General features: G+C 39.8%; 1 protein-coding gene across 5 annotated transcripts in view; it reads left to right on the top strand.

Moving 5' to 3' along the window:
* VPS13C (vacuolar protein sorting 13 homolog C) overlaps positions 1–27,245 on the top strand; it is a 207,616-nt gene that overhangs the window by 123,366 nt on the left and 57,005 nt on the right. For all 5 annotated transcript variants that reach the window (XR_007910408.3, XM_051822342.3, XM_051822343.3 and 2 more), the window contains 11 exons: positions 2,104–2,220; positions 4,177–4,280; positions 5,017–5,184; positions 7,813–8,117; positions 9,438–9,585; positions 13,273–13,423; positions 17,244–17,356; positions 21,198–21,367; positions 23,019–23,266; positions 23,429–23,658; positions 25,865–25,957. Coding sequence is in view for 4 of the 5 variants with exons in the window: in XM_051822342.3 (XP_051678302.3) it covers positions 2,104–2,220; positions 4,177–4,280; positions 5,017–5,184; positions 7,813–8,117; positions 9,438–9,585; positions 13,273–13,423; positions 17,244–17,356; positions 21,198–21,367; positions 23,019–23,266; positions 23,429–23,658; positions 25,865–25,957 (1,847 nt within the window). In the remaining variant the exon portion in view is untranslated. The remainder of the gene's footprint in view (positions 1–2,103; positions 2,221–4,176; positions 4,281–5,016; positions 5,185–7,812; positions 8,118–9,437; positions 9,586–13,272; positions 13,424–17,243; positions 17,357–21,197; positions 21,368–23,018; positions 23,267–23,428; positions 23,659–25,864; positions 25,958–27,245) is intronic.

Genomic DNA, 27,245 nt, shown 5'->3' with positions numbered 1-27,245 from the left:
TGTCCTTCTGGGATTATAGGGCAGTTGAGTGAGGAATTTTTAAAAAAGTTTAATATATATTTACTATTTGATTTTGCTCTCTAGATTTTACATAAAATAGAATTTGTGTATACCCTACATTGACTTTTCTTTGCAGTCTTCAGTTCACTGACAATGAGAAAAGAAGTTAGAATATGGATATAATCATGTCTGTTTCATTTGCTCAGGTAGTTCTACCTGGTACTCAACGATTTTAAGTATTTTTTTGATTTATTTTATTTGTTTGAAAGACAGAGTTACAGAGTGAGGTAGAGACAGAGAGAGGTCTTCCATCTTCACTCTCCAGATGGCTGCAATGGCCGGAGCTGCACTGATCCGAAACTAGGAGCTAGGAGCTTCGTCTGAGTCTCCTTTGTGGGTGCAGGGGCCCAAGGACTTGGGCCTTCTTCTACTGCTTTCCCAGGCCATAGCAGAGAGCTGGATCAGAAGAGGAGCAGCTGGAACTAGAACTGGTGCCCATATGGGATACTGAAGCCCATATGGTGCTTCAGACCAGGGCTTTAACCTGCTGCACCACGGTGCCAGCCCCAACAATTTTAAGTATTTTAAGAGACACCGAAGAAGGGAGTTCACAGGAGAGACAGATGGAATTTGATTTCTAAACAAAGTTGTATGTTGATCACACACACCATGTTCCTTAGAGATACGACTTAGGATATAAAAAAATGTTAGATTGGAAATAGCCTTTGTGAATAAACAACATGTGCCTGTTTTTAAAATCTATTTATTTGAAAGAGTACCAGAGAGTGATAGAAGGAGAGATCGCCATCCACTTGTTTACTCCCCTCCAAATGCCTCTGATAGCCAGGGCTAGACCAGGCCAAAGCCAGAAACCAGGAGCTTCATCTGCATCTCCCTCAGGGGTTGCAGGAACCTAAGTACTTGGGCCACCATCTGCTGCCTTTCCTGGCATATTAACAGGAAGCTGTATCAGATGAATGGCATAGCTGGGACTTGAACCAGGTACTCCAGTATGGGATATGGCAACCCAGGTGGAGGCTTAACCCACTGCACCATGATTCCTGCCCCATATGGTTCTTTTTAAGTCAAGAACTATTTGGATATTTTTCATGTTATATTTTATATATATATATATATGTAATATCTAATACTTTAATTTTTAGACCTTTATTAGATTATTTGAATCTAGTTGAATAAATTACAGAAAATCATTATTTTTCTTTGTAGTATGTAAGTTATTTTATTTTTTTACCTTTATTTATATGAAGGGAACAAATTTCATGTATTTCATACATACAGTTTTAAGAGCATAATGATACTACAAATAATATTAGACCAAAGAAAACAGTCTCAAGTTTTGTTATATAGTGAGTTTTTATCATTTGGTTATGCTGCATGGTGCTGCAGGAGGAGGTTCAGCCTAGTACGTGTGCCACAGCGCCAGCCCCTGCTGTGTTTTAAGAAGGCTCTGTTTCCTTCAGGTGGGACAGGGTTGTAGCAAAATACTCTCTAACTTTATTAATCAGGACCTGCACAAATGTAGATTCAGGGAATCCATTAAATTGAGATTCGTAAACACACAAAACACACGCATACCAGGAGATATTTCTTTTTAAATTTTTTTTAACTTTTGCCATTTGTATTCACTTCTCTATGAATTCGTTTTATATAACCTACTGAAATTGATTCTGCAGATAATTACATGTATGTGCCATGGTACATATGAATTTTATTATTCATTTTTGCTTTTCATTAATTATTCTTTGCTTTAATATATGATATAAAAAGGAATTCAAAATAAGATTCTAAAAACAGGATTTCTGTTTTTCCCATGAGAAAAATTTTAGTAAGGTTTCTGTCCTGCAAATTGTAGTTTTAAAGTGCTGCTAATATTTATCTTTGTTCTTAAAGGGGAACATGTTAGTTTCTGTCTGATTGACACCCTAAAATTGAGTCAAAATCTGTATTAATTATATGTTACTTTAATGGGGAACTTTTTGGTTTCACATTGTACTTTACATAGTCTTAATGATTTAAATGATTATTTTGTGTGTCCTGTTATCTTTGCACTTTGCTGATTACAACATTTCTGTGACTTTTCAGTATCCAGCACCGTTTCCCAGGAGGATGTGTTTGATTTGAAGGTCACAGCTGAATTGAATGCATTTAACATCTTTGTTTGTGATCAGAACTGTAACATTGCAGATATCAGAATACATGGTAAATAATTATTCCTTGGTGTAGGTATTTCTGGTCCTTTACAATAACATACCGGAAAAATGTGCCTGTAAATGGTAAATGTCTCATGAGTCATTTATTAGTTTACTTATATTGAAGATGTATGCAGAGTTTTCAAAAATGAACTTTGAAATGTTAGAGGTAAATTTGCTACAATCCATTGCTGACTTGAGACATTCTTTATGTGTTTAAAAAATTTCAGAGTAAACTTGAAGTTAATTTCTTATTGTACTGGTTGCAGTTTCAGAATATCGTGGTACATCTCACAGACTGAAGAGTAATGTCATTATCCTTATTGCACCAGTGTTTTCTTATTGTATCAGTATAGCAGCAGGAAAAGAAGTTTCTACAGGACATTTTGTGAGCCTTTCTTGTCATCAGCTTGATGTAAGAGTAAGGCAGCCTGATTGAGCGGTGCCATAGGTTTGGGAGCCAGCCTGCCTCTAGGCTCAGGTCCTTGCTGTGATACTCACTGATATTGAGCAAATTGATTAGCCTTTCTATGCTTTAATTCTCCCTTTTGTAAAATGCAGATAGTAATAATTTTACATGGGACTGTTTTGAGGAATAAGTAAAATCTGCACATTTACATAGGCTTAGAAAATGACTAGTACTATAGTAAACACTCTTTAAAAAGGTTAAAAATTATCTCCATTTAATAAGTAGTACTGTATATCTGTTTAATAGCAGGAATGGTAATGGTTTTGGAACATTATTTAGATGCAGGCATTCTCTCTTTACTTTGAAATTCATGTGCCTTTAGAAATTTTGAGGATGACAAACTCTTTGGAGAGAAGTCCTAGAAGACTTTATTGTGGTTACAGTTTATTAGATAAATAGGAGTACTAACTCATCAAATAGTTTTCATTTATTTTTATTTTATTTATTTATTTATTTATTTATTTATTGACAGGCAGAATTAGACAGAGAGAGAGAGAGACAGAGACAAAGGTCTTCCTTCTGTTGGTTCACTCCCCAAATGGCCACTACGGCCGGGGCGCTGCACCGATCCGAAGCCAGAAGCCAGGTGCTTCCTCCTGGTCTCCCATGCGGGTGCAGGCGCCCAAGCACTTGGGCCATCCTCCACTGCCTTCCTGGGCCACAGCAGAGAGCTAGACTGGAAGAGGAGCAACTGGGACAGAACTGGCGCCCCAACCGGGACTAGAACCCGGGGTGCCGGTGCCGTAGGTGGAGGAGTAGCCTAGTGAGCCGCGGTGCCAGCCTCATTTATTTTTAATTACTGGAGCAACAGTTTTAATAGTGTAACACGATTATTAGGTGGCTGTTTAACAAATATATCTTTCCAAATGACCAGTTCTGATCTTGCCATTGCATAGGATATTTGAATTTTTTTTTTTAAGTTTGCTTTAAAAAAAAGATTTATTTATTTATTTGAAAGAGTTACAGAAAGATGGAGAGAGACAGGTCTTCCCTCCTCTAGTTTACTCCTTAAATAGCCACAATGGCCAGGGTTGGGCCAGGCCAAAGCCAGCATCCAGGAGCCTCTTTCAGGTCTTCCATGCGGGTAAAAGGGCACAAGCACTTGGACCATCTTCCATTGCTTTCCCAGGCATGTTAGCAGGGAGCTGGATTGGAAGTGGAGCAGCCAGGACATGAACCTGTATCCATATGGGATGCCGGCAACTCAACTCACTACGCCAGAAGGCTGACCCTAATTATTTGACTTTTTGAAATGTGATTTTTTTCCTTGAAATTTAGTGTTTTTTTTTTTTATTTTAAAATTTCCATTTTTGTGTATGAGATGTCTGTAGCACTTAAAGATATTACAGACTTTAGGTATCTCACACCTGGAAGTTGATACTGTTAATATGTCTAATTGTGACATTATGTATCTTGGTGGTATCTGTTGTGGTCTTAAGATACTCCTAAATTGATTCACTTTGAGTGGAAATTTTATAAATGTTGTGTTTCTCATAGGGATGGACACCTCTATTTCTGTGAAGCCAAAGCAGACTGATGTGTTTGCTAGACTTCGGAATATTGTAGTTACAAATGCTGATTTGCTGTCCATTCATAAAAAGGTGATTAAAATAGATTTTTATATTGAAATTTATTTTGTTCTTTGGATTTGAGATACTGTGATCCATTTAGTCTATTTGGTATAGACGTATTAGTTGTCATATGTCAGGCATTTTGTTAGGGTTTGGGTGGGCATGGTAACAGTCTGCTTTCACACTTTGCACAGGTGAAACCTCCTTACTTGCAGTAAAAGTTATTTCTGAACAGTTACGTGGTTGATATTTCCACTCATAATTTCATAGAAACAGGAAAATGTTACTGTTAAGTATTAAAATTTTTTTAAAGATTTATTTATTTGAAAAGCAGAGTTACAGAGAGGAGAGACAGACAGAGGGAAAGAGGGAGAGAGAGAGAGTTTCCATGCACTGGTTCACTCCCCAGATGGCCAAAACTGCTGGGGCTGCGCCAGGCCAAACTTCCGGGTCTCATATGTAAGTACAGGCCCAAGCACTTGGACCATCTGCTGCTGCTCTCTCAGGCCATTAGTAGGGAGCTGGATTGAAAGTGGAGCTCTGGGACATGAGCCAACACTCATATGGGATGCTGGTGGTTGGCTTGTGGCTTTACTCACTATGCTACAACCTCGGCCTCCAAGTTAAATATTTTTAAATAATTATTTTTCAGATTGAATTTGTATGTTGCTCCTTTCTGTGTCAGTCTGTAGTAAGGGAACTATGGTATAGTGATAAGGCTATTCAGCCCCTTTGATGTCATAACTGGTTAACCTCATCTTTTTAGGCTGTTTCTATTTTGGAAGATGAAGTCTTTAGATTCCAAATGACTCTTTATCCAGATGCCACTGAGGGGCAGGGATATGCTGATGTGACTAAGGTGGACGGCAGACTGAGCCTCAGAGTGGGTTGTATTCAGATTGTTTATGTTCATAAATTCTTCATGTCTCTTTTGGTAAGTGTTTTAAAAAAATACTTCTTTCTCATTGAGTCTTAAATAGTTTGCCTATGTGATTGAACCATGTTAATCAAAATCTTCACTAATAGGGCAGTGTGATAAATTCCCAAATGCTAAATAAAAAATTTTTAATTCCATGATGGATAACCAGTGAATTTTTAAAAATCATTGTTTTGAACATAGGAACTGTTCTCTATAATTTTCATAGTTACATGCTTTAAAAATTTTTTCTGATCAAATTTAGGACTTTTCGCTGTTGTTTGATGAAATGTCTTTACAGGTATTCAGCTGAAAGGAAGCTCATTAGGCAATAGAAAGACTAATAATGGAACTTAACAGAAGTTGGTTATATTTGTGATCAACAAAGCCATGAAATTCTCTTATAATTCTGTGTGTCATGGGCAGAAGAGTTTCATTCTGCCTCTGCCTCTGCCTCTTCCTGTGGCTGCTAATCAAAGCTTTCAAGTCAGGAATTTCTACCACAACCACCATGTTTACTTTTGTAGAAGATAATTTATTTTGGGGAATGGGAGAGAGATTAAGTTGCTTTTGTATTTATTAATTGATGAGCATAAAAAATTGCTTCTAAGAATGACCTTTTCTTGAGTGAGGAAAGTCTGTTTTTAATTGAAATTGGTATGAAATGGTTCTTACCATTTAGAGAACTTTTGAGTCTTATTAATTGTAGTATCATAAAGAATTGAATATCTTTGTGAATGCTTGAGTACATTTTTTTAAAAACTTTATATTTTTTTATTTTTTATTTATTTATTTATTTTTTATTTATTTATTTTTTTTGACAGGCAGAGTGGACAGTGAGAGAGAGAGACAGAGAGAAAGGTCTTCCTTTGCCGTTGGTTCACCCTCCAATGGCCGCCGCGGCCGGCGCACTGCGGCCGGCGCACCACGCTGGTCCGATGGCAGGAGCCAGGAGCCAGGTGCTTTTCCTGGTCTCCCATGGGGTGCAGGGCCCAAGCACCTGGGCCATCCTCCACTGCACTCCCTGGCCACAGCAGAGAGCTGGCCTGGAAGAGGGACAGAATCCGGCGCCCCGACCGGGACTAGAACCCGGTGTGCCGGCGCCACAAGGCGGAGGATTAGCCTAGTGAGCCGCGGCGCTGGCAAAAAACTTTATAAAGTAGCTGACAGAACCATAGGCTTTTATTTTTTAATATTTTTTTTTCTAAATTTGAAAGAGTTACAAAGAGAGAGAGAGAGAAATCAAGATCTTCCATCCACTGATTCACTCCCCAAATGGCTGCAATGGCCCCAGGGCCAAGGCAGGCCAAAGCCAGGAGCTAGGAGCTTTTTCCATGTCTCCTAAATGGGTTGGGGCCTAAGCACTTGGGCCATCCTCCGCTGCTTTCCCCTGTGCTTTAGCAGGGAGCTGGATCAGGAGTGGAGCAGCCGAGGTGAACCTTGGGGCCCATATGGGATGCCAGTATCACAAGCTGGCAGCTTAACCTGCTATGTCACAATGCCAGCCCCCAAACCTCAGTTTTTAAGAATTAACTTTATTCCTCTGACCCGGAAGGAAAGCACTGAATCCAATTTGGGAAAAGTGAAGTGCTTTCTTTTTCTTTTTTTTTTTTTAAAGATTTATTTTGTTTATTTGAAAGAGTTACAGAGAGAGGTAGAGACTGAGAGAAGTCTTCTATATGGTGGTTCACGTTCTAGATGGCAGCAATGGCCAGAGTTGTGCTGATTCGAAGCCAGGAGCCAGGAGCTTCTTCCGGGTCTCCCACATGAGTACAGGGGCCCAAGGACTTGGGCCATCTTCTACTGCTTTCCCAGGCCATAGCAGAGAGCTGAATTGGAAGTGGAGCAGCCAGGACTAGAACTGGAGCCCATATGGAATGCCGGCGCTTCAGGCCAGGGCTTTAACCCACTGTGCCACAGCGCTGGCCCTGAAGTGCTTTCTTTTAACCCTTTCATTTATTTGCTTATTTCTTTTCTTTTCTTTTTTTTTTTTTTTTTTAAAGATTTATTTATTCATTTGAAATGTGAGTGACAGAGAAAAAGATAGGGAGAGACAGATCTTCTATCTGTTGGGTCACTCCCCAGAAGGACTCAGTGGCTGGGGCTGGGGCAGACTATCTGGGTCTGCTACCTGGCTGGGAGGGACCCAAATACTTGAGCCATATTCTGCTGCTTTCTGAGGCACATTACCAGGGAGCTGAGTCATGAGAGGGGCAACTGGGACTTGATTGGGTGCTCTGCTAGGGGATGCTGATGTTGCAGGAGGTGGCTTCAGTTATCTGTGCCACATGTTGGCCCCTAACCTTTTCATTTAAATTTGAGTTTTCAGTGACCAGTGTTCATTAAAAAAAAAAAAAAAAAAAAAAGGTGTAAAAAAGAATTAGTAGAAAAATTTGTCATAAAAATTAAATAGTTCTGAAATAGAGAAAATGAAAGTTAACTCTTCTAGAGGCAGCTGTTGTTAGTAGCTCGGAATGTATATTTCTAGGCTTTACTCTGTGATATATACAACCATAAGCAGCATCTCTTTCATATGACCTATTTTATTTAGTTTTCCTCTTTAAAGTAAATGCTTTTAAGAAGCTTTTCCTTTTAAAAATACTTGCTTTTTGAGAAAATTCTCTAAGCAACAGTGTCCTCCAACAGAATTTCCTCAACAATTTCCAAACTGCTAAAGAAGCTGTGAGTGCAGCCACCGCTCAGGCTGCGGAAAGAGCTGCTTCCAGCATGAAGGACTTGGCTCACAGGAGTTTCCGCCTTTTGATGGACATCAATCTGAAGGCACCAGTTATTATTATTCCTCAGTCTTCAGTGTCACCTAATGCTGTCATCGCAGATCTGGGTTTAATCAGAGTTGAAAACAACTTCAGCTTGATTGCTGTGGAGCATTATTCTCTTCCTCCAGTCATTGATAAGATGAACATCCAGCTCACTCAGCTGAAGCTTTCCAGGTATGAGTACAGCATCTAGTTATGTATTAGAGGATTTTTGTAGATATCTTTCCTGTGTTAGCATAGTTTACTGCTTTGTGATGCTCATTTCTTATTGTAATTTTGAAACCTTGACTATTGGTTTTTAGTTAGTGGTTAATAGTAGTGTTTCTCATAGGGCCTGCATTTTGTCTTGCTAAATTTATAATGTGTATTTTTCCCATTCTGTAAAAATTCCCTGGGAATTTTCATTGAGTTGTCTAAAGGATTATTGAATCCAGATGAGAAAGAGTTGTAGGAATACTTATTTGATTTTGTATATGTTTATTGGCAGGCATACTGAAAATAACAATATTATACGTTTAACTTTTAGATTTGGTGAGTTTTCTCCTTGTTTTTGGAGAAGTACCAGTAACATAATCAGGATTAAATATATGATACCTTTCTTTATCTTCCAATTTTAAGAGGATATAACTTTTTTTTTTTTTTTGACAGGCAGAGTGGACAGTGAGAGAGAGAGAGAGACAGAGAGAAAGGTCTTTCTTTGCCGTTGGTTCACCCTCCAGTGGCCGCCGCGGCCAGCGCGCTGCGGCCAGCGTACCACGCTGATCCGATGGCAGGAGCCAGGTACTTCTCCTGGTCTCCCATGGGGTGCAGGGCCCAAGTACTTGGGCCATCCTCCACTGCACTCCCTGGCCACAGCAGAGAGCTGGCCTGGAAGAGGGGCAACCGGGACAGAATCCGGTGCCCCGACCGGGACTAGAACCCTGTGTGCCGGCGCCGCAAGGCGGAGGATTAGCCTAGTGAGCCACAGTGCCGGCCGAGGATATAACTTTTATTTGCATGGCATTGCTATAATAAATTGTCTTTGTGTAAGTAAATAATGCACTAGTCATACTTTCTGAAAACTGTGTTTGAAATCACTATATTACAGACTTTACTTTAGATACCTCTGCATAATAAATTTGATTTAAACTGACTCGGGCCGATTTGTGACAAAGAAGTGTGTTCTACAAAATTCTGATAGGAGCCTGAGGTGCTTAGGAAAATGCTATATGGAAATTGTTACACAATATGAAAATAGCCCCCATTTAAAGTGCAGATTAAAAAGTATATATATTTATATATGTCATATATATGTATTTATGTAAAGGCACTTCAGAAAGTTCATGGAATATGGAATTAAAAGATGAGTTTATTTTGATGCAAAGTTACCCTATTTGGAGTTTTCAGAAGGTTTATGGAAATGTATATTATGAAGATACAGATTTCAAGATTCTTTGCACTAAAATAAACTTATCTTTTAATTCCCTTTTTCATGACCTCTTGTTTTTCTTTCAGAACTATTTTGCAGGATGACTTGCTACAACCTGACATTGAAATTTTAAAGCCAGTCAACATGCTTTTGTCTGTACAACGAAATTTATCTGCAACATGGTATATGCAAATTCCAGATATGGAGATAAAAGGAAAGCTAAAACCTATGCAGGTAAGTATATAGTATTAAATTTATGAAAATTGCTGTATAGGCTTTTGTCATTGATCACAGGGAAATTCTAGTGTATATCAGAAATAATGCTACATTAGAAAGGAATACTTGGTTACCTGAAATAAGATCATCCTTGTTTACCATGCTTTTCTGTACTTCATTTTATTTATATGTTTGGTAGAAACAGCAAGAAGACTGAGATGAACTTGTTGTGGTATAGTAAAAATAGTCTTCACTTTGGAAAATTCTATTAAGTCTTAACACAGTTAAATTGTATGAGTCCAGAGTGAGGTTCAGATAAACATTGAAAGCACTTTAGTATTTTTGATGTGTAGAATCCCTCTTCTAAAAAAAATGCTTATTTATTTGAAAGAATTACACAGAGATAAAGAGATCTTCCATCCTCTGGTTCACTTACCAGATGGCCACAATGGCTGGGGCTAGGCCAGGTCGAAGCCAGGAGCCTGGAGCTTTTTCCATGTCTCCCACGTGGTTACAGGGGCCCAAGCACTTGTACCATACTCTGCTGCTTTCCCAGGCATATTAGCAGGGAACTGGGTTGGAAGCGCAGCAGCCGAGACTCAAACTAGCACCCAGATGGTATGCTGGCGCTGTAGGCAGCGGGTTTTCCTGCCAGATACTGTCTTTTAATTAGAGAAGTGAACATCATTTTGAACAGGCATATGTGTTTATTTGGCAGCAGTAGTGATAGCGTGGTGAGTGGATTACATCCCAGCTTACAGGAGGAAGTGAGACTGGTGAAGGCAGTTCTGGAAGTGTAGGCATCCTGTGTTCTGTGTTGGCTGTAGTGAAACTGTTGAAGTCAAACAACAGGGGTTGGGGCTGGAGAGGGAGAGACTTAAGCAAATAGAGTGTTTGAAAAGCAAATAAAAACTTAGTAGTTGAGAAGTTTTTTATATCTATGATTATTTTAGGCTAAATTCTATAATAAAATAGAAAGGAATTCACTAAGGAGGAAATTGAAGCTTATTGTAGAAGTGGATATTTTATCTCTGTTTGCAAGACTGGATTTATTACATGAGAAGCATACTGAATTGTATCTATTGGAAGTGTTGATGGAGAAGTCTCTATTCCAGAATCTGAGTGCCTTTTCTTAGTTTCTCTCTTATAGCTAAAAGATTGGGTCCTAAGATTAATATTTGATCTTTTCTTCCAAAGATTGTGTGGTCATAGGTTTGCTGAAAGCAAAAGTAAAATCTAAATGTCTATCAGTAGGAGAATGTATATGAAATTATGATATATTCACACAAGAGCATTGCAAAGCATATAAAATGAATGAACTAGAGCTGTCTGAAACAAAATAAGTATATTTTAAACATAAAAATGAAAAAAGTGAGCTGCAAAATGGTGATATTGTTCTGCTACATTTTACAGCAAGCAGGGCAATGCTATATTATTATAGGGGAGGCAGTAGTAAATGTAAGAAAGTCTTCATAGGAGTGATAATTCTCTCACTCAGGATAGTATCTTTCTCTGGGGATGAAAGGAGAAGGGACTGGAGTCTGAGAGGTACACGCAGGGGCTTCAGCCATGTCGGTCATGGGGGAAGATACCTGAAGGAAGCAGAGCTGCTTGTTAAGTTTTGACACAGTTAGGTGGAAAGGGCTAGGGGAGGACTACAGTGTGCTCTGTCCTTGGGCTTTATGTTTGAAGTTTCCCAAACATGGACAGAAACAGATCCAACGGTTTAGCCCCTATGTGTGATCCTTACTTTAACCAAAAAAGACACATATTATCTCTACAATGCAGAGACACTGGATAATGTTCCCACTGCCTAATTGGCCAGCCCTGTCGACGTCTCTAAACACCCTCTCTTTAGTCATACTCTGTATAGTGTTTCAGGGCTACGGTGCAGCTGAGAAGGAGTATTACCTGGGTTACACCATTAAATTCTAGAGGTTGGTGCTTTTTATTTTTAGTGTTTTTTCTTTGAATTTTTATTTCAGGACCCCCTTCTACACATACACACACACATACACAAACACACACACTGTGTGAGAGAGAAGGGGGAAGAGTTCCTGTCCAGTGACCCACCCCATCAGTGCCAGTGTCTTGTGTCAAAGTCAGTAGTCAGGAGCCAGTCCAGATGTCTCATGTGAGTGGCAGGAGCACAGCCACTGGAGCCATCACTGCTGCCTTCCAGGGTCTGCATTAGCAGGAAACTGGTTTCAGGAGCTGGAGTCTGTCCTGGAACCCAGGTGCTGCAGTGTGAGACACAGGGATCTGAATAGGTGTCTTAACTGCTAGGCTAAGTGCCTGCTCCTGATAGTTGTTAAAGCACTGTAGAGCTACCTTTCAAGATTGTCAGACTCAGTGAAGATCAGTCTAATAAGATCTCAGAAAGTTCACAGTAAATCTGTATTATGAAAAAACTATGCATGTATTTCAAGTATTTTTGTACCAAACTGAACTCTTCTTTTAATTCCATTATTTCATGAACTTTTTGAATTGCCCCATGTGACAGAGTTATTCTTCTACTCACAGTGAAGTGCCAGAGATAGTGTAGTTAGCTGTTCTTCAGGCAGCTGTGATATCGTGGTTGCTGTCCTGAGTAGAGATGGATCCACAGGAATTTCTAGGGTGTTACAGTTATGCCTGTTGTCTAAGTACTGTGGTTTGAGGTAAACAAGAAATGCCTGATTATTATCCTAAACTAAAAATTTCCCTATTTTCATTCAGATTGGCAAGCAAGCAATTTCCCTGGTGACAGGGATCTAGTTTGGGTCACACAGGGTCCTGCGGCATTCAGAGGAGGTGCTCTGTGTGTGCCTGCATGTTTATATGGATTTGTGTGTAAACACTTGAAACAGGCTTTTGGATTACTGTATCCTATAGAGAAAATTTTTTGTAAGGTAGAAGGGTAAGAAGCTCCAAAGAAAGTACTGATTTTATAGACTTTAATAGCCCAGGGCAGCTTTGTTAATTTTAGCTGCTTCATATTGTTCTATAGCTACCTGTGAAGAAGATATTATTCCCATTTTTAAAGACATACTTGAATTGAGGAGGCTGACAAACTTAGTCAACAACACAGTTTTAAAGTGGTGGAACTGCTATAGAAAGAGCTGCCTTTTTTATTTTTTTATTTTTTTTGGCTTTTTGCCATACTTCTAGTTCTGCAAAGACGAGAGATGAGCAGAATTCTTTGTTTTGTTCATAAAAATTATTTTTAGTTTAATTTGTTATTCTAAGAGATACTATTTTTGGTAAGTTCAGTGAGTGTTTTATGTATGTCTGACTGTGTAAGAATTGGGAATAAGAACCATATACACACATCCTTATTAACTTCCGAATTGCGACTGTAAACTGAAAAGCACTATGTTGAGTGTGGGGAGGAGTAAATGGTCTAGAGGAAAGAACTGGTTCTGGGTGAGGAGAGAGGTGGGGAGACTGGGAGAGGTGTGGTATGGTGTGGTAACAGATCAGGCAGGAGGGGTCTTCGCTTGGATACGGTGGAGGCAGGAGTGTATTCACACTCAGGAGGCATGTCTCTTCTTAGAAAAGATGGAATTTTCTCCTGATATTTGGGGTCTCAACACTGACTCTTTATTTTCTGTTTTAAATAGATCAGCACATTGTTAATTTAGAGAAACATAAACTGAGAATTAGGTCTGATATTTTGCATTTTTTATGACATTATGTTAGCAACAAATTTTTCCTGGTTTCTAGGTTGCTCTCAGTGAAGACGATTTAACAGTTTTGATGAAAATTTTGCTGGAAAACCTTGGAGAAGCTTCTCCACAGCCAAGCCCTACCCAGTCTGCCCAGGAGGCAGTAAGAGTGAGGAAAGAAGTTCCAAGTGGACCTCACCACCTCAAAGGTATAAGCTGATGAAGATATTGCTTTGTGGAGAAAAGTGAATGTTAATATCATCTTTTTTAAAATATTTTATTTATTTGAGAGGTAGAATTACAGACAGTGAGAAAGAGACAGAGAGAAAGGTCTTCCTTCCATTGGTTCTCCCCACAAATGGCTGCAATGGCCAGAACTGTGCTAATCCGAAACCAGGAGCCAGGTACTTCCTCCTGTCTCCCACGTGGGAGCAGGGGCCCAAGCACTTGGGCCATCTTCTACTGCCTTCCCAGGCCATTAGCCCGGAGCTAGTTTTGAAGTGTAGCAGCTGGGAAATGAACCAGCACCCATTTGGGATGCTGGTGTTGTAGGCAGTGACTTAACTGACTATGCCACAACACTGGCCCCAGTGTATTATTCATATTTAGTGCTTTTAGTTGTCCAGCGTAGTGTGGTATGAACTGAGGTGATTCTATGCTGTCTACTGTGGAAATCTGCCGTGCTAAGGGCTGCCTGTTGAGAAGCTCCCAGGGGAAGATCTGCCCACTGCCGCCGCAGGCCGACATTCACCTTGCGTTGCCTGTGTGCTGCTCGTTTGCTCTTGTGAAAGCTTAATTTGGTGAGTTCACCAAGCACTGAGGGTGGTATGTCTTGAGAGAAAATGCAAACTAGCCATGCAGCGTAGTAAGATCCCAAACTGATAAGAAAGAAAAAGACCTTAGTGTCATGTCTTACACGTAGTCACTTGAACTGTGAGAAAGGAAGATACTCCTTGTAGCAACAATTGTACCTTTTGTGGCTTTATTGGAAAATCATGTAGTTAGATACATAGGAGGATTTTTCAGGTTATTAAAATTGAACCTTTCAAAGGCAGAAATTTCTTAAGTAACACCATTTCTAAAATATAAAGTTCCTCTTGTTTTCTTAAACACATTATATGAAATATGACAGCCTTATTATTTAAAGTCACTCATGAATATCATATGACCTACTAAACCATAAATGGGTCAATATTTCCCTAAGAAGAGATAAATACCGAGTGCTTTAAAAATAAATGGTCCTGGCTGGTGCTGCGGCTCACTAGGCTAATCCTCCACCTTGCGGCGCCGGCACACCGGGTTCTAGTCCCGGTTGGGGCGCCGGGTTCTGTCCCGGTTGCCCCTCTTCCAGGCCAGCTCTCTGCTATGGCCCAGGAGTGCAGTGGAGGATGGCCCAAGTGCATGGGCCCTGCACCCCATGGGAGACCAAGAGAAGCACCTGGCTCCTGCCTTCGGATCAGTGCCGTGCGCTGGCCGCAGCGCACCAGCTGTGGCAGCCATTGGAGGGTGAACCAACTGCAAAGGAAGACCTTTCTCTCTGTCTCTCTCTTTCACTATCCACTCTGCCTGTCAAAAAAAAAAAAAAAAAAAAAGGTCCCAGGTGACTGTGCTTTTATAATGCATTCAAACTATCAGCTCTTTATTCTGACAGCAACACCAGACAACTGCACTGCTTCTCTTGTTACTCCTGTGTGTTTTGAAATCACACAAATGAATAGACCAGTGAGCAAAAGTAGTTTCTGACTGAAAGAGATAAAATGTGAGCCTGAAGAAGCCAGCATCTTCTCCCCTGGTGCTGTGTGCCACCTTGTAGACAAATGCTAGGTCAGTGGTCTGTTGTTACAGTAAGGGAGGAATTATGTAGACACAGATACACTGCAGGAGGCAAACTTGCTGAGATTAGGGATGTCATGTTCAGCTGGGATCAGATTTATGTATCTACTTCTCCATATGTGGTGGATTTGGTACTTGGGAAAACTGGTAAGTTGAGATGAAAGCTGCAAAGATGATGAATTTTGGTCTATAAATTATTTTCAGGAAACTTGCAGAAAAATATCTAATATTTTCTAACTTGGAAAAACCTTATGTGGTTAAAGTTATGCTGTGTTGGCTTTTTCTAGTAACTTGAAAGAACATGCTTTCCTGTGGAATAACCAAAATATAGAATCACTCTCCCAAAAGATTAGAAAGTAACAACTTTTCTGCCTGTTCTGTCTGCAGATGAGAGAAAAGACTAACTACTTCTTGAAGTTTCTTTTTTTTAAAAAAAATATTTATTTATGGGGCTGGTGCTGTGGTGCAGTGGGTTAACACCCTGGCCTGAAGCACCAGCATCCCATATGGGCGCTGGTTCTAGTCTCACCTGCTCCTCTTCTGCGCCAGCTCTCTGCTATGGCCTGGGAAAGCAGTGGAAGATGGCCCAAGTCCTTGGGCCCCTGCACCCATGTGGGAGACCCGGAAGAAGCTCCTGGCTTTGGATTGGCCCAGCTCCAGTCATTGCGGCCAGCTGGGGAGTGAATCATCGGATAGAAGACCTCTCTCTCTCTCTCTCTCTCCCTCCCTCTCCCTCTCCCTCCCTCCTCTCTCTGTGTAACTCTTTCAAATAAATAAATAAATATTTATTTGAAAGGCAGAATTACAGAGAGGCAGAGAGAGAGGTCTTCTCATCCACTTGTTCACTCCCCAGTTGACCACAATGCCTGGAGCTGCCAATCCAAAGCCAGGACCAGGGGCTTCTTCCGGGTCTCCCACGTGGGTGCAGGGGCCCAAGGACTTGGGCCATCTTCTACTGCTTTCCCAGGCCACAGCAGAGAGCTGGATCAGAAGAGGAGCAGCTGAGACTAGAACCAGCGCCCATATGGGATGCTGGCCCTGCAGACAGCAGCTTTATCTACTATACCACAGCGCTGGCTCCCTTGAAGTTTCTTTAACCTTAAAATTTCAATCCCACCTTACCATTTTTGAACTCTATTTGATTCTACTGTGGAGTTCTATTCTATTCTTCTTAAAGAGGTATAATAGATTGGTATAAAAGATTGGTATAAAAGATAGCTAAAGATAGTGAAAAGTATACTAATTTAGTAGGAGCTGTTTTATTAGTTGTCTAATCTAGGACAAAGTATTTGACTTTTCTGGGCTTCTATAATCAGTTAGGTGAAAATACCTTACTAACTATAAGCTGCTCTATAAGAAATAGCTTTGCTTTTGAGACACTTTTGTTGTTGTTGTTAGTCTTTACAAGCCCCATTGTCGCTCCCCCTCTTTGTGGAGGAACGACACTAAACCCTGCCTAGGCTTCATATCCGAGTCACGGCACCATTATGTCGCTCCCCCTCTTCGCGGAGGAACGACACTAAACCCTGCGTTGTTCTTTTGTCTGCTCGGCCCTCCCCGGGTTTGCTGCTGGTTCTTCCCGGGTTGGCTACCGTCCCTCCACCTCTGTGGAGGGGCGGGCCCCCTGCCACTTTCCCCACTTCCGCGGGGGAGCGGCACACCACCGGCCGGCTCTCTCGGGGGCTGCACAGGTGTTCCTTCAGATAGATGTTCCTGGTGCATGTTGTCTCTCTCCTCCTTTATAGTCCTCTTCCACCAATCCCAACTCGGCTACCCACACGCCGAGTACGCTGCTCTCCTGCAATCAGGAGCAGGTCCTGCTGTTTATTGGTTGAACTGGAGGCAGCTGTGTAGAAGCTGTTTCCTCCTCTCCCAGCGCCATATTGTGGGAGAGCAGATGCATAGAATAAGTCTTAATTCCAGTAACTTAGTCTAGTCCGAGTTGCTCCCAGTTGCTCCCCACACCCCATCTTTTTCTTAAAAAGATGTGAGTAATCTATCTCATCTACTTTGCCTTGTATTTACTAAATACATATGAAATAATTATTGCCACTTTTATTGTTTCAAAGTATGAGTTAAATAATCCTAGAAGGCCTGTATAACTTTATAATAAAAATTATCAAAGCTTTTTGAAAATATGTAAATCAGTATACCAACTTAAAAGCTTTATTTTCCTGTTTGTGTTGGAACCTGTAGAGCAAGAAGACTTGACAGACTCCCAGCTCTCTGTGGACCAGAACGTCACCCTCCAGTTTGACTTTCACTTTGAGTCTCTCTCTGTTACACTTTATAACAATGATATCAGCCAGGTATGTAATAAACTTCTGAAGTTAAAAATAAATCCCGAGCTCTAGATACTCAGTTTTAAATACTGACTTTTTTTTTGTGCTGTGGCTGTTCATTAGAAAATTTAAAATTCTGTTTGGCCTACAGAGTGTGCATTTGTTCTGCCCTATGTTGTTACCTTGTTAGTGTTCCTAATATTATTAGGCTAGAGGAAAGATCTTAGAATTTTATTTCTTCACGAGTGATATCAGAAATAAAATATTTTAATTCATTGCTAATATAATTTGATATGGGATTAATTGCATGCACAATTTTATCGTACAGCTAGAAATATGTGTATATATAACTATTTGAGAAAAATAATTGTGGTTGCTGGCGCCACGGCTCACTAGGCTAATCCTCCACCTGCGGCGCTGGCACACCGGGTTCTAGTCCCGGTCGGGGTGCCGGATTCTGTCCCAGTTGCCCCTCTTCCAGGCCAGCTCTCTGCTGTGGCCAGGGAGTGCAGTGGAGGATGGCCCAAGTACTTGGGCCCTGCACCCCATGGGAGACCAGGAGAAGCACCTGGCTCCTGCCATCGGATCAGTGCGGTGCACCGGCCGCAGCGCGCCAGCCGTGGCGGCCATTGGAGGGTGAACCAACAGCAAAGGAAGACCTTTCTCTCTGTCTCTCTCTCTCTCTCTCACTGTCCACTCTGCCTGTCAAAAATAAATAAATAAATAAATAAATTGTGGTTTTGGAGCTAAAACAATTATTCTTAAATTCATGGTTGTTTCTGATATATAAATATTAATTGTGTTTTTACTGAGTAAATTTTATATATAGTAGATACATACTAGGGATACAGATTAAAATACTGAAGAACCAAGATCTAGTGTCATGATGATTTGAACTAAATAATATATTAGTAGTATTGTAGGAAATTTTTTAATTTTGTAAATGGTGAATTCCAGTAAATATTTTTGATTATGCAAAGTAATTATATGCTAACACCCATAACACACATGCCATATTATAATACCCATATTTCATTGATTTTGGATATTATATCTGTTGCTAATATAGTTTTATATGCTAATTCAGCTTTGGTATTGTTTTTTAAAATTTTTACAGTATTCATACATTGCTACTGTTGAACTTTGGGTTAGTGTCCATCATTTGGGTAATGAACTGCCTTCATGAAAAATTTATAGTGTTTGGTGTTCATGAAAACACCAGGGCTGGCGCCGCGGCTCACTAGACTAATCCTCCACCTTGCGGCGCTGGCACACTGGGTTCTAGTCCCAGTTGGGGCGCTGGATTCTGTCCCAGTTGCCCCTCTTCCAGGCCAGCTCTCTGCTGTGGCCAGGGAGTGCAGTGGAGGATGGCCCAAGTGCTTGGGCCCTGCGCCCCATGGGAGACCAGGAGAAGTACCTGACTCCTGCCATCGGATCAGCCCGGTGCGCCAGCCGCAGCACGCTGGCCGCGGCGGCCATTGGAGGGTGAACCAACGGCAAAGGAAGACCTTTCTCTCTGTCTCTCTGTCTCTCTCTCACTGTCCACTCTGCCTGTCAAAAAAAAATAAATAAATAAAACAGAAAACAATCTTGTAGAAAATGAACAGTTTAGTTATTTTTTTTTTTTTTAAGATTTGTTTATTTGAAAGTCTGAGTTACACAGAGGAGGAGAGGCAGAAAGAGAGAGAGAGGTCTTCCATCTGCTGGTTTACTCCCCAGTTGCCACAAAGGCTGGAGCTGTGCTGAACCATTGCCAGGATCCAAGAGCTTTTTCCAGGTCTTCCACGTGGGTGCAGCGGTCCAAGGACTTGGACCATCTTCCACTGCTTTCCCAGGCCATAGCAGAGAGCTGGATCATAAGTGGAGCAGAGGAACTCAAACCAGTTCCCATATCGGATGCCAACATCGCGGCAGCTTTACCCGCTTCACCACAGCACCTGCCCTGAAAGCATTCTTCATTTCACTTAATCTGCCAGTGTCTACTAGACCCCTAGATGTAGAATCTTATTTTCCTGTTTATTTCCTTCTCTGTTTGCTGTCCTAACTCATTTAGATACTGAGCGCTGTTCTTCACGTCAGCATTTGTTCTTTTTTCAATATTTTTAATTTATTTTTATTTATTTGACAGGCAGAGTTAGACAGTGAGAGAGAGAGAGAGAGAGACAGAGAGAAAGGTCTTCCTTCCGTTGGTTCATCCCCCAAATGACTGCTACGGCCAGAGCTACACCAGTCTGAAGCCAGGAGCCAGGTGCTTCTTCCTGGTCTCCCACGTGGGTGCAGGTGCCCAAGCACTTGGGACAATCTCCACTGCCTTCCCAGGCCACAGCAGAGAGCTGGACTGGAAGAGGAGCAGCCGGAACTAGAACCGGCGCCCATATGGGATGCCGGCACCACAGGTGGAGGATTAACCAAGTGAGCCACGGCGCTGGCCCCAGCATTTGTTCTTTGTGTCATTTCTCTAGTTTTGTTTGAGAGTCTTAGCTCACACTTAGAATATTCTAGTGACTGTTGGTCACTCTTTTTCCTTTAATCCATCCTAGATATTGACAAGCTCAGTTTCCTAAATGAGTATTATAGCCATTTTCCACTTCTCATTTTAGTTAAGTATGTTCCATATGATTTTATGTGAATTTCTCCTTATAAAAAAAATCCAGTGACTCAAAATTGTGTATTTCAATAACTTGTGTTTAGGAAATAGTGTATCGTAGATAATTTCTACTAATGGTTACAGAACAGAAGCATGTGAATTACTCATTTTTATAAGTTAAAGCATTCAAAATATGTCAGTAATAATGCATTCTCCACCTATATGCTCTGTACTGTCGTACACAAGAGAAGATGTGAAGTTTCAAGGATTTTGTCATCAGCATTCCACTTTTCAATGCCATGATCTCCAATGAGCAAATGTGACATATGTTCTTTACTTTCCTGAAAGTTTTTTTTGTTTGTTTGTTTATTTGTTTATTGGTTAGATTCTGTTCCTTTTAAATTCTGGGCATATCTAAAGAATTTGGAATTTAATGTTAGAGTGGAGTAAAGATTGAAGTTCATTTTCCTATAAATAGGAGTTTACATCTTTAGTTTAGGATTGGCTAGAACCCCAGGTTTCTTTTCTCCCCAGTCCCTACCCTTCTTTAATTGGAATATTCAAGTCTAACCACCCTGTATCCTGTGCACTCTGAGCGTCTTGCATGGTTTGCTTATGATCCTTTCCCCTCTACCTTGTCCTCTACCTTCTTACTCTGATTCTGGTCATCCTCCAAGGCTCAGTTAAGTTTTCTCCTTCTTCACCAACTTCTCCAGACAACAACAATCCATTTGCCTTTTCTGAGCTTTGACTGTTTTCTTAACCTAATTACCTAATACGCTTTGTGAAATGTGGGAAGGTATAAGGATGACTAAATAAATTACTCTAAGGCAAGGTATTTGATCATTTGTAGCATTCGTTGTGATGTTCCTTTCTGCGCTTTTCTGTTTTGTTTTCTCATTTAGGTATAAGCTCTCTGAGGTCACCGACACACCTGGTCCTTCCCTGAAAGCCCCCTAATTGTCCCATAGTGTTTTTTACAGAGAGTGCATTAGATACTAAGAAGTTAGATTGATTAATTGGCAACATGTTTCCTGATTGTTTTTATTTGCATTGAGCTATAAATATTAACCAAACCATTCTTGAATTTCACCAACACACATGTCCATGCCAGCTCATAAATGTGTGTATTGTTCGGTTCGGTTTATGTGTTTCAGCATCCATACTCTTAAAATGTGTGAGATTCATTTGCCTCAAAAGTTTGAATTAAGAAATATGTATAAAATAAATTACATGGTATTTAAAGGTAACTGATTTCTTTTCTTGAAAAATACACTACAGGAATCCAAGCTCTCGTTTCATAATGACAGTTTCCGTCTCGGTGAGCTCAGACTACATCTGATGGCCTCCACAGGGAAGATGTTTAAGGATGGCTCAGTGAATGTCAGCGTTAAACTTGAGACATGCACCCTTGATGACCTCAGAGAAGGCATTGAGAGAGCAACTTCGAGGTTTGTCAGATCTGGATTTGCTCTACGTTACTTAGGGGTGACACTGCACCTGGTATTACCATCAGACATAGCTAGGCCTGGGATCATCAAAAGAGTCTCTGTCTTTGGGTCATACTTCCTGATTGGAATGGCGTTAAGAAGTGTTATTATTTCATTCCACAGATTAAGTGGAAGTTTCTTAGTAAAATGGAGTGCCATCTTAAAAATGGAACTAAGAGAATGTAAAAGTTTGAATAGTTAATTCCATGTGGGATGATGCATCGGATAATGTATTTTTCCAAATTGTCTCCAGTATATAATAGAATTCAGTTCTGTTAAAAAGTTTTAGGTCTTGTCTTTGTCTTATTTATTTTGTCTATTTCTCTTATTTTTTAAAAATTTTTTTATGTTTTTTGAGATAATATGTTTTTAATTTATATGACAGCCATAGACTTATTTCCACTAAATAAAGAGTTCAACAAATAAAAAGTTGAAAGACTAGCCCAACAGGAATGTAGGCCTCGGCAGTACACAAGAATTAAAGAAAAAGATGTTCAGTGTCACTCACATAAAGTAAATTTTAAAATAGTCAAAAAATCATAATTGTTATAGTAGTAAATAATTCCTGTCACTCTGTTTGTGAAGTATTTAAAACAAAGTTTTATAAAATACTGTATTTGCAGATTTATAAACTCAGGCATTTTTTCTATTCTAAAGCAATTCTGCGAAATTTCTTTCAAAGTTTTCATAAAACAGAATGTGGTATAATTATGTTATATCCTTTGTGAAATGTAGGAAGGTATAAGGATGAGTTAAAAAATTACTCTATCAACCCATTTTTGAAAAATTAGCTTTTATCATCCTAATGAAAGGTGACAAATACATCATGACAAAAGCTTCAGTTGCCTAATTATGTTTTTATTCCTTTCTCAACTGATGAGACAAATAATTTTGTACTTGATTTAAAAACTTATTTTTGAAAAAAACTATATTAATAATTAAACTTGGACTCTACTGAATACATAGGAAATGCTTTTGAATCTTCTGTTTCTCAGAACAAGTAAATGAAGAAAGAGTGCTACCAACTAACCAGCTTTTCCAGTTTGCAAATTTCCTGTCTGGAGTAGCTATTCCCAGCTCTGTGAGCCAGGAGAATACATGGCCACCATCTATTTGGTAGCCTGTTCTTCTAGCACAAGCGAGGACCTATAGAAACTATCATTGCAGGCATTTGATAAATACTTGCTGATTTGAGTTGCGTTGAATACTGTCAGAACCTAATTGTACAGGATGATCTTTGGAGGTGAATTCCTTCAGGGAGGTTATATTTTGTAAAAAAAATTATAAAGACATTATCTTACATTTTGTGGAACCATATGGATGTGTTTTGTTAATTGGCCTTCCTAGCAGTCATTGTTTTGGTTCTCTAGTACAACTTTGCATTGTAATTATAAAATATTTTATAATTACTTAATAGCATGAATCTTGCTTGGAGATTAGGAGACCGTGTCTTGGTTTCTACTAGATAATTAGGTTCCAGTTAACAGTGTCTTGTTTTCTATTCATATAAGAAACTGAAAGAAGAAAAATGATACTGAAATATATGGGAAACTTTTCTTTATTTTAATTATTTTATCTGGAATAAAATAATGAATACTGTATATGTTTTCAGAATGATCGACAAAAAGAATGGCCAAGATAACAATAGTTCTATGATTGATATAAGTTACAAACAAGACAAAAATGGAAGCCAGATTGACGCTGTTCTTGACAAGCTGTATGTGTGTGCCAGTGTGGAGTTTCTGATGACTGTGGCAGATTTCTTTATCAAAGCTGTGCCTCAGAGTCCAGAAAATATGGCAAAAGAAACACATGTTCCACGAAGACAGACTGCCATGGGGAAAGTCAAGATGGAGAAAGGTTAGCAGAATTTATCTGCTGCAGTTGTTCATTTTTGAATCTGTTATAGCAAAATGTTGAGAAAAGTTTAATAACTTGTAGATGACGTGTAGTTAACTGACATGATTTTGGTTAAGTAACACGATTTACATTAAAATATTTTTGTTCCCTGTGTTTGTTCAGAGGACTCTGTAAGATCCAATATGACGTTAAAGGCCATGATCACAGATCCAGAAGTGGTGTTTGTGGCCAACCTGACAAAGGCTGATGCCCCTGCTCTGACGGCCTCGTTCCAGTGTAACCTCTCTCTGTCCACGTCCAGACTCGAACAGATGATGGAAGCTTCTGTGCGCGATCTGAAAGTGCTCGCGTGCCCTTTTCTCAGAGAAAAGAGAGGGAAGAGCATCACCACAGTAAGAATTGCCTTGTCTCCTAGTCTTGGATTGAAAATGGCAGAAGTGGTTGATTCATAGAATTCTAGAGTAAGAGAACTGATAATATCAGACTTTAGAGAATATTTACTACAGACATGGGGCTCTGTAGGTAAGGATGTTGAGCTCCAGATGTGTGAAATGACTGTCATGGCTGCTAGTGACAGAGTTGGAGGCTATCTCCAGAGTGGTTTTCTTTTCATTATTCTATCTTCTGTTGAATAGTATTTACATTTTATTGTAAGTCAGTGTTTGTTGTCCAATATAATATGCCTAAGGGGTAAATGACTCTTTAAATTGAGGATGAGAAAAATTCAGTTAGATCTATGGGACTAAAAGAGATGGAGTTCTGTGGTTATTTATTAAAAGTTAACTTCAGGGCAGATGTTTAGGCTACTTGTTATGATGCCTGCATCCTGCATCAGAGTACCTGAATTTGATTCCTGGCTCCATCTCCTGACTCCGGCTTGATGCTAAAGCTGCCCTGGAAGATAATAGTGGTGGCCCAAGTCATAATTGAGTTTCTGCCAGTGGGAGACCTGGGTTGCATTCCTGGCTTCCAGATTTAGCCCTGGCCATTGATTGGATTTGAGGAGTGACCCAGCAGATGGGTGTTCTCCCTGTCTTCAGCCAAAAAAATAGACAAGCAGAAATCTTTTAAATGCAAATGTCAAATTTTTCTCACATTATTAAAATATTATTTTAGTTATTTACTAGATTCATTACTTTTAATGTTAAGTTGATAATTTTGTGATAAGAAAATATATATTACATGACTCATTTTCAATGTTATTTTAAATTTAAAAAGGTGTGGGCTGTTACTTGACTGGCTTTGTCTATATGTTGTCATGAATTATTTTTGGACAGGATTTTTTTTTTTTTTTTCAGACAGAGTGGACAGTGAGAGAGAGAAAGAGACAGAGAGAAAGGTCTTCCTTTGCTGTTGGTTTACCCTCCAGTGGCTGGTGCGCTGCAGCCGGTGCACCGCGCTGATCCGAAGGCAGGAGCCAGGTGTTTCTCCTGGTCTCCCATGGGGTGCAGGGCCCAAGCACTTGGGCCATTCTCCACTGCACTCCCTGGCCACAGCAGAGAGCTGGCCTGGAAGAGGGGCAACCGGGACAGAATCCGGCGCCCTGACCGGGACTAGACCCCAGTGTGCCGGCGCTGCAAGGCGGAGGATTAGCCTATTGAGCCACGGCACCGACGGACAGGATTATCTTTTTTTTTTTTTTTTTTTTGACAGCCAGAGTGGACAATGAGAGAGAAAGAGGCAGAGAGAAAGGTCTTCCTTTGCCGTTGGTTTACCCTCCAATGGCCGCCGCGGCTGGAGCGCTGTGGCCAGTGCACTGCGCTGATCCGAAGGCAGGAGCCAGGTGCTTCTCCTGGTCTCCCATGGGGTGCAGGGCCCAAGCACTTGGGCCATCCTCCACTGTACTTCCGGGCCATAGCAGAGAGCTGGCCTGAAAGAGGGGCAACCGGGACAGAATCCGGCGCCCCGACCGGGACTAGAACCTGGTGTGCCGGTGCCACAAGGTGGAGGATTAGCCTATTGAGCCACGGCGCCGGCCCAGGATTATCTTTTAACATATCACAGAAAGTTTATACTGCATTTAAAACTTATCCTCATTATTTTAAAAATGAAAATTATGTAATAATTCTTATTACTCTGGTCAGTTCAGAGGCATGGTTCTTTTATTTGTTTAATGATATGTGAGAGCATAGACTATATTTTTAATATCTCATCAAGTTTGAATATTTGAAATTTATTCTAATAAGGACATAACATGATATTGAAGATTGGCCTGTTAATTATCCAGAGACTTTTCATTTACTTTTCTTACCTCATTCTTGAGCTGATTTTTACAGCTACTTACAGGAGGCATCTTGTGAAATATGATTCAGCAAGAGGAGACATTTTAAACTTCTGCTATTGAAGTACACCTTCCCTTAAGGATTTGGTGTAAAGAAATCCATCAGAAGTGCTTCAAGTGCTGTATAGTGTTCACAATTTGTTGTAGTTCAGAGTTTGACCAAGAGCTTCTTAGCTAGTTTGCCTTGCGTTTCTGCTTTTGATAGTAGACTATAGTTAAAGCGCTAAGTTAAATACGCTGTGGCTCTTCTAAGTATGTATTAATTGTATAATGAATTGATCACTAAAGACATATGAATTTCACTTATTTGTTACTAGGTATTGCATCCCTGCTCTTTATTTATGGAAAAATGTACATGGGCTTCAGGAAAACAAAATATAAATATTATGGTCAAAGAATTTATAATTAAGGTTAGTGCTTGTCATATTTTTGGGTAAAAATTCTTGTTTTTGTAACAATATTATATATTTGCTGTTCCTTGAGATAATATCTTTTGCTGTCTTTTCATAATTTGAGTATCAGTGATAGTCACGTTCAGTAATGAGTAAATAGTTGTAACATTAAAATATATTTTAAATGCAAATGTTTGTTTCTGTTTTCTCTGTAAGAGCACTTTTAATATTTATGAATGAACAAGGTAGTGTTCTGTTATATTTGCACGTGTGTGTTGGAGAGGTTGAGTTCGAGAGGAGAGCAGAGCTGGGGTGGGAGGAGAAAGAATTAGAGGAGGTTGCTGTTATTGTTACTTTTAGGCTTTTATTTAAGTATATTTTGAATTTCATAACTGATATTTTGTTTGGTTCATAAAATATTTGAAATAACAAATGTATGGTAGAAATAAATTAGAATTTTTTTTAAAAATCCCTTATATTTAAAGTATTGAAAAAACAGTTTCTGTTCTTTAGCAACATTTGTATTTTTTAAGTACAACCCTATACCCAGGTAAAAATAGAAGATACAGAATGCTTTCTGAAATCTGTTTCTGTCCAGAGGACACAGAAATGAGATTGTTAATGCCAGTAATGATGGTAGCTTTATTCATAGGTCTTTGACCAACAGTGGTAGAATTGAAATTCACATTAATTTCATTTTATGTACCATGTATGCAACACTGTAATTTTTGTCCAATATTTAAAAACATGATGTAGTCTTAGATTCTGTTTTATTAACGAATTTATACTTTTAGGATATAAAGTAGCAAATGGGGGGAAATTCCTTGAATTTTGCATATATTTAAATCCCTGAAGTACTAGATTAGGTACTAAGAGGACCTTCCACTTTTTTGTACAAAACTTTTTTATTCAGCAAACATGTGTGTGAGAAGGAAGTAAGTAACTCAGTGATTATAGCTTTCAGTTGAGGCATGCTCCAGGTGCTATTGCGAGCATGAGCACAGGTCCTCTAATTCAGACCAAGACATCAGGAAAAACTGGGGGTGAGACTACCTGAACTAAGTTGGGAAAGGCAATGAAACTTAGAAAGATGGAAAGGGAGGGGGGAGGTTTCTCCAGACAGAACTGACAGTATGAATTATGAAAATAATTCTTTAAGCACTTAGAGTAGTAGTTCCATATGTCCAGACAGATGGTGTGGTAGTTTTTAGGACTGAGGTCATCAAATATTAGTGAGTATAATAAGTCAAGAAGAAACCTCATTTAGTTGACAGGAAATTAGGAAAGTGTTGCTAACTAGGTCTTC

The sequence above is a fragment of the Oryctolagus cuniculus genome, chromosome 12, assembly GCF_051225735.1.
Source record: "Oryctolagus cuniculus isolate XC-2025 breed Fujian yellow rabbit chromosome 12, ASM5122573v1, whole genome shotgun sequence".
Taxonomy (NCBI): Eukaryota; Metazoa; Chordata; class Mammalia; order Lagomorpha; family Leporidae; genus Oryctolagus; species Oryctolagus cuniculus.
Note: the sequence above shows the minus strand (reverse complement) of the source record. Positions and strands in the feature narration are given on the sequence as shown.